Source organism: Otolemur garnettii, unplaced genomic scaffold (genome assembly GCF_000181295.1).
Source record: "Otolemur garnettii isolate 467f Iridium unplaced genomic scaffold, OtoGar3 scaffold00108, whole genome shotgun sequence".
Lineage (NCBI taxonomy): Eukaryota > Metazoa > Chordata > Mammalia > Primates > Galagidae > Otolemur > Otolemur garnettii.
Genome location: NW_003852503.1, coordinates 1,387,917 through 1,403,601, shown reverse-complemented (window position 1 = coordinate 1,403,601; position 15,685 = coordinate 1,387,917). Strand labels below are relative to the sequence as shown.

The 15,685-nt window shown below is 38.7% G+C and overlaps 2 protein-coding genes across 2 annotated transcripts; both read right to left on the bottom strand.

The window, feature by feature from the left end:
- Positions 1–302: 302 nt before the first annotated feature.
- On the bottom strand, positions 303–1,270 carry LOC100946426 (olfactory receptor 6M1). Its single transcript, XM_003796787.1, has one exon. The coding sequence runs from the start codon at positions 1,242–1,244 to the stop codon at positions 303–305; it is 942 nt and encodes a 313-aa protein (XP_003796835.1). The 5' UTR covers positions 1,245–1,270.
- Positions 1,271–12,912: 11,642 nt separating this feature from the next.
- Positions 12,913–13,860, bottom strand: LOC100946115 (olfactory receptor 6M1-like). Its single transcript, XM_003796786.1, has one exon. It carries the CDS (start codon positions 13,858–13,860, stop codon positions 12,913–12,915), a length of 948 nt encoding a protein of 315 aa, XP_003796834.1.
- Between the last annotated feature and the right edge of the window lie 1,825 nt (positions 13,861–15,685).

Below are 15,685 nucleotides of genomic sequence, written 5' to 3'. Positions count from 1 at the left end.
AAAAAAAAAAAAAAAAAGATTTTTAAAAAGAAACAGATCCCCTATTAGAGAATAATTTTTACTTTAGCCTGTATATTTTTCTCATATCCGCATATCCCTTATCCAAAATGTTTGGGACCAGAAATATTTTGGATCTTGGAATGTTTGCTTTATACTCACTGGATGAGCATCCCTAATCTAAAACTCCCAGATCAGAAATGCCCCCGTGGCCTTCTCTCAGGCTTCCGGCATATCAACATGCAGCTCTGTTCATGCAGAATGAATGTGTTGAAGAAATGTTGTGTGATGTACTGTACACTCACTCAAGTTGCCCTTAGTTTTAAAGACCCTATTCTGTTCATCGTCTCTCTCAACACTTCCTTGACCTTCTCATTCCTCAAGCTATAGATAAAAGGGTTCAGAAGAGGGGTCACCACTGTGATGAGAACAGCAGCTACCTTGTCAAAATCTAGTGAATAGTTCTGACTGGGTCTCACATACACAAAGATGTTGCTCCCATACGCAATGGAGACAACGGTGATGTGAGAAGCACAGGTAGAAAAAGCTTTTTGACGGCCCTGGGCTGAAGGGATGTGCAGGATGGTAGCAATGATGTAGGTATAGGACCCAGCAGTGAATGCCAGGGAGCTGAGGATGATAAGGGCAGAGAGGAGAAAGTTTATCTTCTCAAGGAGGCGAGTATCTATACAGGCCACCTGTAGAAGGGGGGCAATGTCACAGAAAAAATGATTAATTTCTTTCCTACAGTAAGGTATCCTTGTCACAACGATGGTTGGAACCAACACGGACAGGAAGGCCCCCACCCAGCAGCTCAGAACCAGCAGGAGGCAGGCCCTGGTGCTCATGATGATGGTGTAGCGCAGGGGGTTACAGATGGCCACGTAGCGGTCGAAGGACATCACTGCCAAGAGGATAAACTCCACTGTCCCCAGAAAGAAGTAGAAATAGGTTTGCGTGATGCAGCCAGCAAAGGAGATGGTCTTATTCTCTCCTAGGAGGCAGGCTAGCACTTTGGGGCTAACAACAGTGGTGTATGAAATATCCAGAAAGGACAAGTTACTGAGGAAAAAGTACATTGGGGTTTGCAGTCGATGATCAGCCCCTATGAGGGAGATGATGATAATGTCTCCTGTTGCTGTTAATGTGTAAGTCAACGAGAGAACCACAAAGAGGGGTACTCGAATCTCCAGGAGAGCTGGGAAGGCAATTAGGTTGAATTCAGTCACTGTGCTCCAATTCCCCATGACTATGTGGTGGGCATGTTCTCCCTGAAGAAATAAAAAAAGGAAAACTAGCTTAGGTCATCTTACTAATATCTGTGCCGTATATTGGGAGATGAATCACGGCATATAGTCCTCTGTTATTGTTGTGCCACTGTGGGAAAGTCCAAACACTATTTAGGGGTGGGAAACCTGCAGCCTTAAGGCCACATGTAGTCTTAAGTACAGACTTTTGACTGAATCCCAACTTGGCAGAGCAAATCCTTTTATTTTTAATACATTCTATTTGTCTTTTATGTTTTTTATTTTTCAAATGAACATATTTAAGATCTCAAAGAATAAAATAAATTTCAATGAAATAATTCTCCCAGGTTGTTGGCACAATTATAACATTAGTGAACCTAAGGGCTAAATTGACAGTTGCTATGCCCGTGATTTAGTTCTAACTTCTCCGGCTTGACTGGTGCCACTACTGCGTGAAGCCTGTTGGTGAGAATTTAAGAGAGTCAAGTGCACCAGTCTGTTACCAGCATTTGACAATGGTGCACTGTGTTTCTGTTAGAATTGAAATTTGTGAATAGCTGCACAGTTTGACAGTATTTTTTTTATTAAGTCATATATACATAGATCATGAATTCATTTATGCCTTTGTGGATTCAATGTGTTGATTATTTGTACAAATTGGAGTGCTTACATCCTACTAATTACCATAGCTTTCACCTCATTTACTTAATCACAGTGTTAAGACATTTGTCCGCACTGCTGGTGGGAATGCAAGCTAGTATGTTCCTTTTGGAAAGAAGTTTGGAGAATACTCAGGGATCTAACTGTAGACCTGCCATTTGATCCTGCAATTCCTCTAGTAGGTATATATCCAAAAGACCAAAAATCACTTGGCAACAAAGATATTAGCCCCAGATTGTTCATTGCAGCTCAGTTCTTAATTGCCAAGTCTTGGAAGAAGCCCAAGTGCCCATCAACCCATGAATGGATTAATAAATTATAGTATATGTATACTATGGAATACTATGCAGCATTAAAAAAGATGGAGACTTTACCTCTTTTATGTTCACATGAATGGAGCTGGAAAATAATCTTCTTAGTAAAGTATCTCAGGAATGGAAAAAAAATATCCAATGTACTCAGTACTACTGTAAAACCAATTTATAATCACTCACATTTTCATATGAGAGATGAATCACAACTAAAGCCCAGGGTGAAGGAGAGAAGGGGAAGGAAGGGGGGTGGTTTGATAGAGGGAGGGTTAATGGTGGGACCACACCTATGTAGCATATTGCAAGTGTACAAGCCAAATCTATCAAATATTGGACAATCTTTTTTAATCATGTCAAAGACCAAGAAAATGCTGAAGGAAGAAACATATTTTTTAATGAAGATTGGGAATTGCCATCTTATCTTGTTTCTGCTAAAGATAAGATGATTTGCTTGCTTTGTATACTGCAGTATCAACAATGAAGAAATTCAATGCTCATCAGCATACTAACACTCATAAGGACCACAATATTTTACATTAGAGCAAGAGGTGCAAAAGGTTATATTGTAGAAATTAAAAGATGAAAAGCAAAAGCAAAGATTCTTTCCAGCAGCAATAAGACCTGAAAATAATGAAACTGAAGCAACTTATAAAGTAGCTCATATATTTGGGAAAAAAGGGAAGCCATTTTCCCTTTGTAGTGATGTAGAAATTGTGAAAGAATATATTGCCAAAATTATATGATGCTTAGACCCTGTAAACGTTTCAAAGTACAAACAACTGCCTCTTTCAAGGAGAAATCATAACTGGTAGCGTGAATTAGCCTTTAGCTTAGCAGAACAATTTCATGCAATACTTCAAAATGAAAATATGTATTATTCAATTGCTTTGGATGAATCAACTGATACTACAGACTTGGCACAGGTCTTATACATTATTTGGGTTCTAACAGAAGATTTTTATTGCTATGAAAAGTTACTTGCATTGGGCACACTTGAGAAAAGAACATGGGGATAGATATCTTCAAACAACTTTTAAGATAAATGTTGTGAAGTTGGACTGAATTTGGTAAATTTAGTGAGTGTAGCGCAGATGGTGCATCTTCTATGACAGGAAGACACAAAGAGTTTATAGCACATATTAAAAAATATATACTAACAGATCCTTGGCTCGGCGCCCATAGCTCAGTGAATAGGGCACCAGCCACACATGCCAAGGCTGGCAGGTTCAAGCCTAGCCTGGGCCTGCTAAACAACAATGACAACTGCAACCCCAAAATAGCCGGGCGTTGGGGCAGGTGCCTGTAGTCCTAGCTACTGGGGAGGCTGAGGCAAGAGAATTGCTTAAGCCCAAGAGTTTGAGGTTGCTGTGAGCTGTGACAGCACTGCACTCTACCAAGGGTGACATAGTGAGATTCTGTCTCAAAAAAAAAAAAAATATTAACAGATCCAGATGCTCTCATTTCTTTCATCATATCATGCATCAGCAAAATCTCTATGCTAAAGCTATCATTTTAAGTGGTACTTCGTAACACGTTATAAGCATTGTTAACTATATTCATACAAATGCAACATGGCCTTGTCAGCTTCATAACAGGCTAAAGTTGAAAGAGGAGATATTCAGTGTGGATTTACTGTATTATTCTAAAGTGCACTGGGGAATAAAAAAGAAAAAAGAAGTGCCTTGGCTCTGCAGGGACAGGTTTTAACCAAAATTTGATCCCTACAAGAACAGATACATTTTATGAAAGTAGGTTTTTATACGAATGCATCGTTTCTGTGTTATAACATGTTAAATCCAAGCCACTTGAATATTTCTTTGCTAAAACTAAGTCTATATATGATATGTGGCAAAACATGGAAGCATTTTGAAAAATGCTATCTTTTTCCTAGACGCTTTTTCAAAAGGAGATTTTGGATAAACTTTTTTAAAAATAAACTTTGGATAAAATACAAAGGTCATTGATGAGTGGAATGATATATGTGAGTTATCTGAGGAATACACAAATTACAGGTGTGAGCCACCGCGCCTGGCCTCTCTGTTTCTATCTTAATTAAAAACTCAAGAAAGACTTGGTCTTATAATAGGAGATTTTACCTTACCAGAGTGGTTGATAATATAAAATTACTTACAGCGTTCTCTCAGGGGTTCTTAGTCTAAGGTAATAATTCTATATCTTGGCTATAAGGTAATAATTCTATAATAAGGTATAGTCTAAGGTTATAATTCTATATCTTGGCTATAAGGTAATAATTCTATAATAAGGTATAGTCTAAGGTAATAATTCTATAAGCTTGGCTCAGGTATCTGATGCTTCAGTAGGACTGAAAAGCTGTGCTTTTTCATTTTTAAAATCTTTTATGTTTTGGACTTCAATGATCTCATCTGGAAAATTAGAACGCTGAAATACCTGCTAGTAAAGTTCATTCCAGTCTTAGAGTCCTGCTGTCAGTTACTTTTCAATTTCCAAATCCGCTCAAAGATTCTAACTTCCTTCATTCTTTAGTAAAGAAAAAACTTCTGAACAATTTTCTAAATTACTGCGCAGTAGAGCAATATAAAAGCATGTGAAATCACCTGTGAGCTTTCTGTCTGAGCTATCCCATTAGCTGTTTTTTTGTGTATCGTGTTATTATTCTATGATGTTGTTGAATAGAAAAATAACACTTCACATTTGAATTCAAGTATTAATTAGATAAATGTGAGATGGTTTAAAGAACTGGATTCCAGTTCCAGTTTTTACCACTTCTAACTCTGTTCTATTGAATCAAATTCTTTACCTCCAACTCCTTGCTGCTTCATCTGAGAAGTACAGATAATTATAATATGCAAGATGACCTGCCATGAGATTTAAGTTAAATCCTACATGTGACACTTCCTCACAGATTCTTGCTAAAAAAAAAAAAAAAAAAAAAAGAAGAGAAAAAAAAAAGCGATTCTATTCAGAAAGGATTGGGATGGATTTAAAGGAAATGACCAATTAAAGCAAATTGTTTTCTACCTGGTTAAATAACAATGAATTGTGAAAAGTTTAGTGTGTAACTGTGGAATATTTTTATTTTTTTATTAAGGAAATCTTCCTTATTTTTATTTATTTATTTTTTATGATTATTTTTTATTAAATCATAACTTTGTACATTGATGCAATTATGGCGTTCAGGGTACTGCTTTAATATACAATGTGAAATGTTTACATTGAACCAAGTAACTCAACCATCACAATGTGGAATATTTTTAATGCTTACTTAATCTGAATCCCTCCAGATTGACATTGAACTCCATGAACAACATTGGCAGATTAGGAAGACTATAAACAGAGAAGTAAATTTAACAAGAGCGATTATGTTAGTAAATAAAACATATGTGAAAAGGTTGTACAAATTGTATAAGATAATGTATCATTTTCCCAACATGTTTTATACAGGCAGATGTAGTAAGAGACTCAGACTTTCAGCGTAGTATGTCCATGAAGTAATTCCAAGCATTGTGCTTTGAATTTATTATTATTTATTGATAATTCTATTCTGATCTCTAACTCATAGAAATATCTCTCAAAGATGAAATAAACCTTAGTAGGTCACTGAACCGCCTAACTTCAGTATGACTCTTTCTGATTTGCGTTCCCATCCAGCCATTGCTTGGATGACTTCAATGATCAGCCACTATCTTGCTTTGGCACTTGCTGAATGAAAAACTCATATTTTGAACGGAAAGCTGTCTTTCTAACCTTCAATGTACATTCATGCACTGATCTTACAGACCAAATACTAACGTTTCCCACTGTGACGGTCCTTCAGATATCTTTACAGTCTATATAACCGGTATGCTCCATGATATCTCAATAGAGTCAGTTTTATAGTCTTTTTTTTTTTTCTTAGATAAAGAATGTGACAGTGGTGGTAAGTGGCTTTAAAAAATTACAGGAATTAGTCAGTCATAGCTGGAGTAGAGCAGATCTTCCCTAACTTCCATTTAAGAAATCTAGAAAACTCGACTCAGTGCCTGTGGCTCAAGTGGCTTAAAGCGCCAGCCACATACACCTGAGCTGGCAGGTCTGAATATAGCCCGGGCCCACCAAACAACAATGATGGCTGCAAACAAAAAAAAAGCCAGGCATTGTGGTGGACATCTGTAGTCCCAGCTACTTGGGAGGCTAAGGCAGGAGAATCACTTGAGCCAGGAGTTGGAGGTTGCTGTGAGCTGTGATGCCACAGCACTCTACCCAGGGGGACAGCTTGAGGCTCTGTCTCAAAAAAAAAAAAAAAAAAAGAAAAGAAAACTATTGATTCTCAATTCTGAGGTTATTTTTCTCCTTGGAAAAAGGCTATATTTTGTTTCTTTGGTTAATTCTGAGTTACATTAATTATTTAGTAACTGGGTTTTCAGGACATAGAATTTCATAGAACTAACTCATCTAGACATGGTGAATGCAGACTCCTTGGGAGGTGTACTTACCATGTGATGCCTCAATAAACTCAATACAATTTCTGGAATTTCTTCAGGAGTTTTATCTTCAGGAGTTTTAGAATATCCTTCCATTGAAGTTTTACTAAATGGGTTGTAATACTATAAACGCTTCACCAGATTACAGGTGACTTGAATTTTTTTTTTTTAAAGTTTACTTTTTTCCTTTTCTCCGTACTGTAAAGCTTGCTTTCCTGTAGGATTCTTTTTTCTAAGTGGGTGAACTATGTTTTCTCATGGGCTTATTTTTCTTAGAGACTTAGATGGGAACAGCTCTTGGGGATACGAGTCAAAAGAAGTTAATTAATAATATTGTTATAAAAGAATGTTGGTCCTGAACTTCCATTAATCATAATTAAAAAGTTTTAGAAGGTGCTAAATAGACTTGTTAAGGGCTTCTTGCTGATTTTCCCTTACTTTGGTATTTCCATTTAAAGGAAAAAGAATACTTAAAAAAAAAAACTACAGAGAAAATAAAAATATAGAACACTTTAAATCCTTCCTAAGTTGGGAAGGTTGCTCATGCCTATAATCCCAAGAGCTCCATCACACTGTGTCAGAAAGCCGGCAATTCTGGAGAACAGTGAGAGTAGCCGCTCTAAACTATTCTGTTCTTCCTGTTCCAAAATCACAGCTGACATAAAAGTTAAAAGCAAGAACCACCTAACACTTATCTTAAACAACAGTAATTGCCACAACCCGTGGCCCTTAATAAATAATAATTAACATTACCCATGACCCATATGGCAACATTCCAATTCAAAGGTTAATCTCTTAAATCAATTGCCCTAAACTACTCGAGGTGTACACCTTTAGGTTAAAGACAAATTGACAAAACAACAAGGATGGAAGACAGGAGGTGAAGGTCGCCTAAGACCTAAATGGGCCAGACCAGCTATATCATGTTTGCCATAGCCTGACTGACTCCATCTTACTCTCATCATGTGCCCTCTCATCAGTGGAAAAGAATCCCTACTTGTCTATCAGACAGGACAACTAACTGCACCCCACTCAGTGCCCAAACCTGGCAGGCTTCAATTTCCTGCCAGCCAAGCAGGTGTTCACTCTGCTCCTGTGTGCAAACATCGTGTCACTCTACAGGGCACAAGGTGTTTTCCTTGCTCAACTGTGAATATATGTGACTGATGAACTCCTCTCAGTTTTACCCATGCAGTGTTGAGTATTGTGTATTCGGTCATCTCCAGAGTCCCAGTGTAGAACAACTGCCCTTACCAATAGGGTAGAGAGGAATCAGACAACTGGAGAGTACAGCACTTCAGCCGTGTGTGTGTGTCTGTGTGTGTTGTGTGTATATATGCGTATGAGGTTCTCAGAATTTCTCCATTTTGTGAAGCAGTTTCAAGGGAATTCTGGTGAGAAAATACATCAAAAATATTGAATGGGAATAATGGCAAACTGGATAGGATACCACCAAGGTTTAATTGCCATTTAAACAGTTTTTCCTCTTCCATGCCCATGACCTTATATACCCCAACCATAAAAACCCACACAAATCCCTTATTATTTTTATTATTTTTTTTTGAGACACAATTTCATGTTGCCCTCAGAAGAATGCCATGGCATCCCAGCTCACAGCAATCTCAAACTCTTGGGCTTAAGTGATTCTCTTGCCTCAACCTCCCAAATACCTGGACTAGAGGTGCCCACCACAGCACCTGGCTAATTTTTTGTTGTTGTAGTTGTCATTGCTATCCAACAGGCCCGGGCTGGGTTCAAACCTACCAGCCTGGGTGTATGTGGCCAACACCCTACTCACTGAGCCACGGGCATGGCCAAATCCCTTATTTTTAATTGTTTACTACGAGAAAATTTGTTTGTAAGCAGCCCCATGTAATGGAAATAAAATGTTGGAGGGGTGAGTTGAGGTTCAGAGTAAACTTTTTCATGTACTGGCAAGCCAGGGATGCTATTTTATAATAAATACATTTGACTTTAACAAAACTTTTTACTCTTGTTTTCCTATTTTTTCTCCTCTCAACTCCGCAAATAAACTTGGTCTCTTATTATGTGGAGTTTATTATAATTTATCTTCTATATTATATACATAAACACTCTCCTACCATGTAATAATGCTTAATAAGTGATGACTGAATGGTAGGCAAGATGCCATTTGGGAAATATGAATAATGCTAAATTCACAGACAGAATGGAAGGTTTCTGAGAGGTTTAGAAATAGTCTGGCCAGGGTTTGCCAAAAAAAAAAAAAAAAAAAAAAAAAAAGGAGACCAATCTAGGGATTAAAGATAGGCTTTATTTTAAAAGAGGGGAATGGAGTCTGACCAGAAGTCAACCCCCCCTGCACAGTTTCAAGGGACTTTTATTAGTGTTGTTGGAATGTGGGAGGAGGTCATGAGAGGTGAGGGAAGTCATCTTTTCTGCAGAGAGAAGGTTGCTGTGTCTGAGACTGATTTTAGAATTACTGCCTTCCACAAATGGTGATTTGCATGACAGCCCTTATCGCTAGTGCCAGCCCGGACCGGAGTAGGAGATTGTGATGCTTCCCAGGAAGCATTTCAGGAGGTTGCCATGACCATGCCCTTTAGTCTCTGACCTCTCTATCTCCGTCCTCCCAGGATGCCTATACTCTTGTCACAGTCATGAGGATCTGTAGGAATATGGGGAGGGGGTTGCTGTAATCATGCAATTTGGTTTCTTCCCTGCTTTCTTTTGCTACTTGTCTCCCAAATGCCTATACTTTCGTCAAGGTCACAAGGGTTTCTTCCCCATGCTTTTGTTTACTACCTACTTCTTGAAGATTATACTTCATAGGGGCCTCATTTTTCTCATCTGTAAAATAAAACATTTAAGCAGGATGCTCCATAAGCTCCCCGCTGCCTCAGTTCTTTGATTTTATGTCTGTGTCTGGGAGGTTTACTTCCCACAATTCCATTTACTGCAATTTTTGCAACAAAGAAAGAAATTAGATGGTGTAGTAATTAAGCACATGAGTTTTAAAGTCTGGTAGTTCTGGGTTTGACCCCACTTACTCCCTGAGTGACATTAGGGCAGTTAATCTCCCTGCTCCTCACTGTCTCATCTATAAAACAGGGATAATATTAACACCATAGAGTTACCCTAGAAGTGAGATAGAATGAAACCGGCGAAGCCTCTAACAGGTTTTCTGGCACATGGTAAGTGGGGAATATTTTAGTTAGTTACGACTGGGGTAAAACTCATTAACTCCCTGAGGGTTAGTGCTTGAAGGCCAGAGGTACCAATGTTGACTGTGTTCCCATAAATATGAATGCTTCGTCTGGGACAGACTGCTGATGGATTTGGCAATTGGAATTATCATAAGCCTTCGCATATAGATTTATGGAGAAATATATTTCTGTCTAGAATTAAAAGTTCTTAATCCATATTCATAGACCTCTCATACATATTAAAGAAGTCTGTGAACTTGTCCTTGCATGAAGAAATTAAATCTATGAATATTGGTGGGTTTTTTCGGAGGCTAAGTTCCCCCAGTGGGACTTAATTTGATTTTATTTCTGTTATTGTTTTAGTTATCTCGCTCACATCTTGCATTCTAATCCTAACATTTAGAAACTCCAATGGTGCATTTTGAATGCTTGAATTCCCCAGCCTCATTTTATCACATTGCCATTTCTAGGCTATTCCTGGTAGAATCAGGGAAGGCAGAGGAAGGAGAATGTAGAAATAGTTACCCTGGGAAGAAAGAAAAAAGAGCAAAAAGTAAAATTTAACCCAGAAGATTAGAGTTTAAAGAGGAAATTATAGATAGTTGTGCTATAAAAAATTAAGAGTAGTCAGGAAATATGACTTGGGTGAAACTTCGCTACATATTGTAGCAAAGACACTATTTTATCTTTGAATGTACTGCCAGCCTTAAATATTTTTAATTATGTTACGAATTCCAGGGAATTCTGAAATTTTAGGTGCTTCCTTAACAGTGTTCATTTAACTTATTCATTCATTTATTATTTTATTCATTCATTCAATATTAGTTTTCTCTTTTATATCAGACTCTTTAGGGAATATTTGTATAGTATCTTCTTGCTATTGACATTTCACTTGTACAAGTCTTCCTTTTAAATGCACTACTCTCCTGAGTAGAATTTTCCTTCTGACTTTGTGAGATAGGCTGAACTTGTTTTCAGTAGGCTTACTGACCTACGAATTAAATAATGTTTCATTAAAATATAACAGTTGAGGAATAGTCTCACAGATCTTTCATGAATTATAGGCAAGAATGAAGTCTGATTTAGGTCGTGTCGCCTTAAGCCAGATAGACAACTGTAGTAGAACCTCCACAGTTGACCGCCCTCCCTGCATTGACCACCTCTTTAAGTTGAACCAATTTTCATAGACTGGACATGCAGCACATGTGTGTATCAGTACAGTAGGCCTAGTTCCTTATGTTAACTACTTCTGTATATTGACTAGCTTGTTCTGGTCCCATGGATGATCAATTGACAGAGTTCTACTAAATTTTTTGAAACAACAGTGATTCTTTCAAAAAAATTTAAACGTTTTATGTAACACATGCTCACAAATATGTGAAGATAAATTTGAAAATATAGTGTTGCTGGGAAGGCTTTGTTTGTTTCTCTCAGTGAAGATTTACATTTCTTAATTTTTATGTGTCTCAAAACTTATGTAATGACCCACCTATACTCTCCAAAAAAAAAAAAAAAAAAAAACTGAAGAGAAGTCTTTTCTAGACATATTAAATGACCACACCCCCCCCCACACTATAATCACTAAAACTTAAAGGTGGTTATAACTGAAAACACAATTGTGAAAGGGCAGGTGTATCACCTGAGTGCCCTGCACAGAAGCTCAATCAGCAGTAAATCTCATCTTTTCACACCATCTCCAGAAAGAATTTCAGTATCTTGCTATAATACAAAGATATCTGTAATAAGCTGACGATTTTTGGTATCTGGTAATTTGAATTTTATCATTTCATTTGTCAAACTCTTCAACAGAGGCTGTGAATGTGGGCTGAGCAGTTATCTGACTAGGTAGGGTAGTGGAGTGTCTACTGTTAAAGTATGGGCATTGACTGGGGATGATGCCATGAAGAAATTGGCAGTGTACAAATGGATTGAATGGTTTTCTTAGGAGAGAGAAAGTATCACTGATGAAGACAAGTTGGGGCAGCCAGTAACAAGCAGAACGGATGAAGACATTGCAAAAATTCACCAAATCATGCATCAAAATTGTCGGCTGACTGTGAGAAGCACAGCAGGCCAGGTAAACATTGATAGACAAATAGGAAAATCTTAACTGAGAAAGGTGTGTACAGAATGAGCTCTCATGTCATGACAATGTACAGCTCACACGGCGCTTTCTGTGGGGGTGTTTTTAGCCAGTAAATAAGGAACCATATTGGAAAACCCTCCCTACTCACCTGATCTGGCCCCTAATCAATTTTTTCTTTACTCATAGATAAAGGAAATATTGAAAGGAAGATGTTTCGATGACACTTAGGGTGTCAATAGTAATACGATGACAGGTTTTATGGTCATTCCAGAAAAAGAGTTCCAAAATTGCTTTAAAAGGTATACGAGGTACTGGTGCCAGTACATCGTTTCCCCAGGGGAATACTTTGAAAGTGACTATAGTGATACTCAGCTATGAGGTACATAGCACTTTTTCTACGATGAGTTTGCAAACTTAATTGCCAGACCTTAGTATGCTATACAAACCTGACGCTTCTGTTACTTCTCTTTCCTGTTGTTTTTATTATTAGTTATTTCACCATTAAGAGTGAAGGCGATCATCTCGCAACATCAGAATAGACCTAGGGAGAAGTGTCTGCCTTTAATTTCTATCTATGCCACCATTTCTCAAACTATTTTGTTTAGGCCTACAAGAACAAAAACTTGGAGAACTTGCCCCACTTTACAGATGAGAAAACTAAAGTTCAACTAGACTAAGTGTTACCTGATTTAAAAAAAATGATAAAGCCAAATGATAATAGCCAAGCTAGGTTTCATAAATCTTTGTTATTGTGGGTGTGCGTCGTGGTCCATTCATAGAATTCAGAAAATGCTATTTTTCTCTATGGCTGAATTACCTCCTCTGAATCTTGACTACCATCGTTTGCCTCTGAGGAGGTACCGAGTCTACTCCTGCCTTCCTATACGTCTTTGATTTTCTGGTCTTTAAGCACGCCTTTCTCCACACTGAGTCAAAGAGTTGAAAATAACCATTCTAAGAAAACGAACAGACTTCATTGAGGTTTCAGGTTCTTCTGCACAATAAGGACGTGATTTTGTGGATTGCTTCTTTCAAGACTTCCTTTACCTTTTCATTTCTTAAACTGTAAATGAAGGGATTCAGGAGAGGGGTCACCATCGTGGTGAGGACGGCTGCGACCTTGTCAAAATCCAGCGAGCCACTCTGGCTGGGCCTCACGTACATGAAGATGTTGCTCCCGTAGGCAATGGAAACCACGGTGATGTGAGAAGCACAGGTGGAAAAGGCCTTGTGACGTCCTTGAGCGGAGGGGATGCGTAAGATGGTGGAGATGATGTAGATGTAGGACACAGTGGTGAGCCCCAGTGAGGTCAGGAGGACAAGAGAAGATAAGAGGAAGTTTATCATCTTTATGAAATGAGTGTCTATACAGACCATCTGTAGCAGAGGGGCAATGTCACAGAAGAAGTGGCGAATTTCCTTATGACAGAAAGGCAATCTGGACACCACAATAGTTGGGCACAACACGGACATGAAGGCCCCCACCCAGCAGCCCAGAACCAGCAGGAGGCAGACTCTGCCGCTCATGATGATGGTGTAGCGCAGGGGGTTACAGATGGCCACGTAGCGGTCGAAGGACATCACTGCCAAGAGGATAAACTCCACTGTCCCCAAGAAGAAAAAGAAGTACGTTTGGGTGATGCAGCCTGCAAAGGAGATGGTCTTTCTGTCTTGCAGGAGACAAGCTAACAGCTTTGGAGTCACTGAAGTGGTGTATAAAATATCCAGAAACGACAGATTACTGAGGAAGAAGTACATGGGGGTTTGGAGGCGATGATCAGCCCAGATGAGGGAAATGATGGCACTGTTTCCCGCGAGGGTCAGCGTGTAAGTAAACAGAAGGAGCACAAAGAGGGAAATCTGAAGCTTCCGAAGAGCAGGGAAGGCAGTCAGGGTAAATTCAGTCACCGAGGTCCGATTTTGCACGTCCATTGCAGAAAATGCTTGGTAGGCAGCAAATCTCTGAAAACATAACAAAATACAGAGAGCGACTCAGCTCGAGGAAGTTTCCAACTCCTAGTATCTTTGATAAGAGTGAAGTGGAAAAAACTCTGTGTGAGGAATCAAGTGTGATTTGTTCACATCCTTCCTCTGATCCCAATATGTGGGACCTTGGGTGAAGGATTTTACTACTACTATTTTTTTTTTTTTTGGTAGTTTTGGCCAGGGCCAGGCTTAAACCTGCCACCCCCGGTATATGGGGCCAGTGCCCTACTCCTTGAGCCACAGGTGCCTCCCAGTGATCTTACTTCTTTTAACTTATATTTAAAATTTTTGGTTGGATGGAATTGTCTTCCCTTGTCCCTCCAAGTGACAGCCTTTGTGATTTTTAGACTCTTCTATGCAATGTTCCTTCCTGGCTCTCTCTTCTGCTCGTCCTGACCTACTATTTCACCTGAATTCTGTGCCTGAGAGAGAGATACTTAACTGAGAATACAGCTAATCATTCGGAAAATGGAGAAAGAGTACGTTAATAAAACTTGAGTCATTTTTCTCCAAGTTACTTCAACTTTGAAGGCATAATATCTTCTAAATCAAAGAGGAGAAACTATGAAAACTGGCCAACGCAGTCAAATGAAGGGGAAGATTTGTTTCTACTCATGTGTGCTATTGGTACTGTGTGTGGAGTAGGGATGTAACATCCAGTTGGACCAAAGTTATTTTGATAAAATAACAATGTTTCCCTAAAATGACATGGTTTTCTTTGTTTTTACTTTTTATAATGATATAAATGTTTTCACGGTCATACTATTACAGAACAAGTAGGTCCATGACATACAATTCATATAATTTAATAATTATAATTCGTATAATTTAACAATTATAATTCTTTAATTTATATAACTTATTTTGTATACTTCGAAAAACTCTTTACGGGACAATAGTTAACAGATCTGTTTCGTTTTGCTTAGTTTTTATTCTTGGTCCTTTCCAGGTTAGATTAACAGCAGCATCCAAGATAATAACATTTTCCCCTCTCATTCCCCAACTGATTCTCTTTTTATTTTTATTTATTTATTTATTGCAGTTTTGGCTGGGGCCAGGTTTGAACCCACCACCCCTAGTATAGGGGGCCGGTGCCCTACTCCTTGAGCCACAGGCACTGCCCTCCCCCCAACTGATTCTTATTAAGTTCTCTCAAATAGTTCTCTCTAGTACTTTACATTCTTATCAGCCATTTGAGGAGGTTGTAAAGAGAAGTGTGAAGAATTGGATGCTGTGAGCTCTGTTAGAAACACTCAGCTTAAATCTGAATGCTGCTCAACTTGGCCTCTTCTTTTGCATGTCTATATAACTCAGTTGAACCAGCACCCTTTGTTGTATTATTTTGTGGCTTCCTCTAGTCTCAGTTCAGATGACCAATACTTGAACCTTGAGCTAGGCACTTACTTGTCTTGGAGCCCACTCAGTTCCTATTCACAAGAGGTCACTTTCCTCTGATTCTGTTCTGGGAAAAGTGATTGCCAACAGCTAATCTTATTTTTATCATTGTTTTTATTTATTTTATTTTTATTTTATTTTTTTGGAGACAGAGTCCCACTATGTTGCCCTCAGTAGAGTGTCTGTGGTGTCACAGCTCACAGCAACCTCCAACTCTTGGGCTTAAGCTGTTCTCTTGCCTCAGCCTCCCAAGTAGCTGGGATTACTGGGGCCTGCCGCAACACCCAGCTATTCTTTGTTGCAGTTGTCATTGTTATTTTAGCTGGCCTAGGTTAGGTTAGAACCCACCAACTTTGGTGTATGTGGCTGGCCCGGT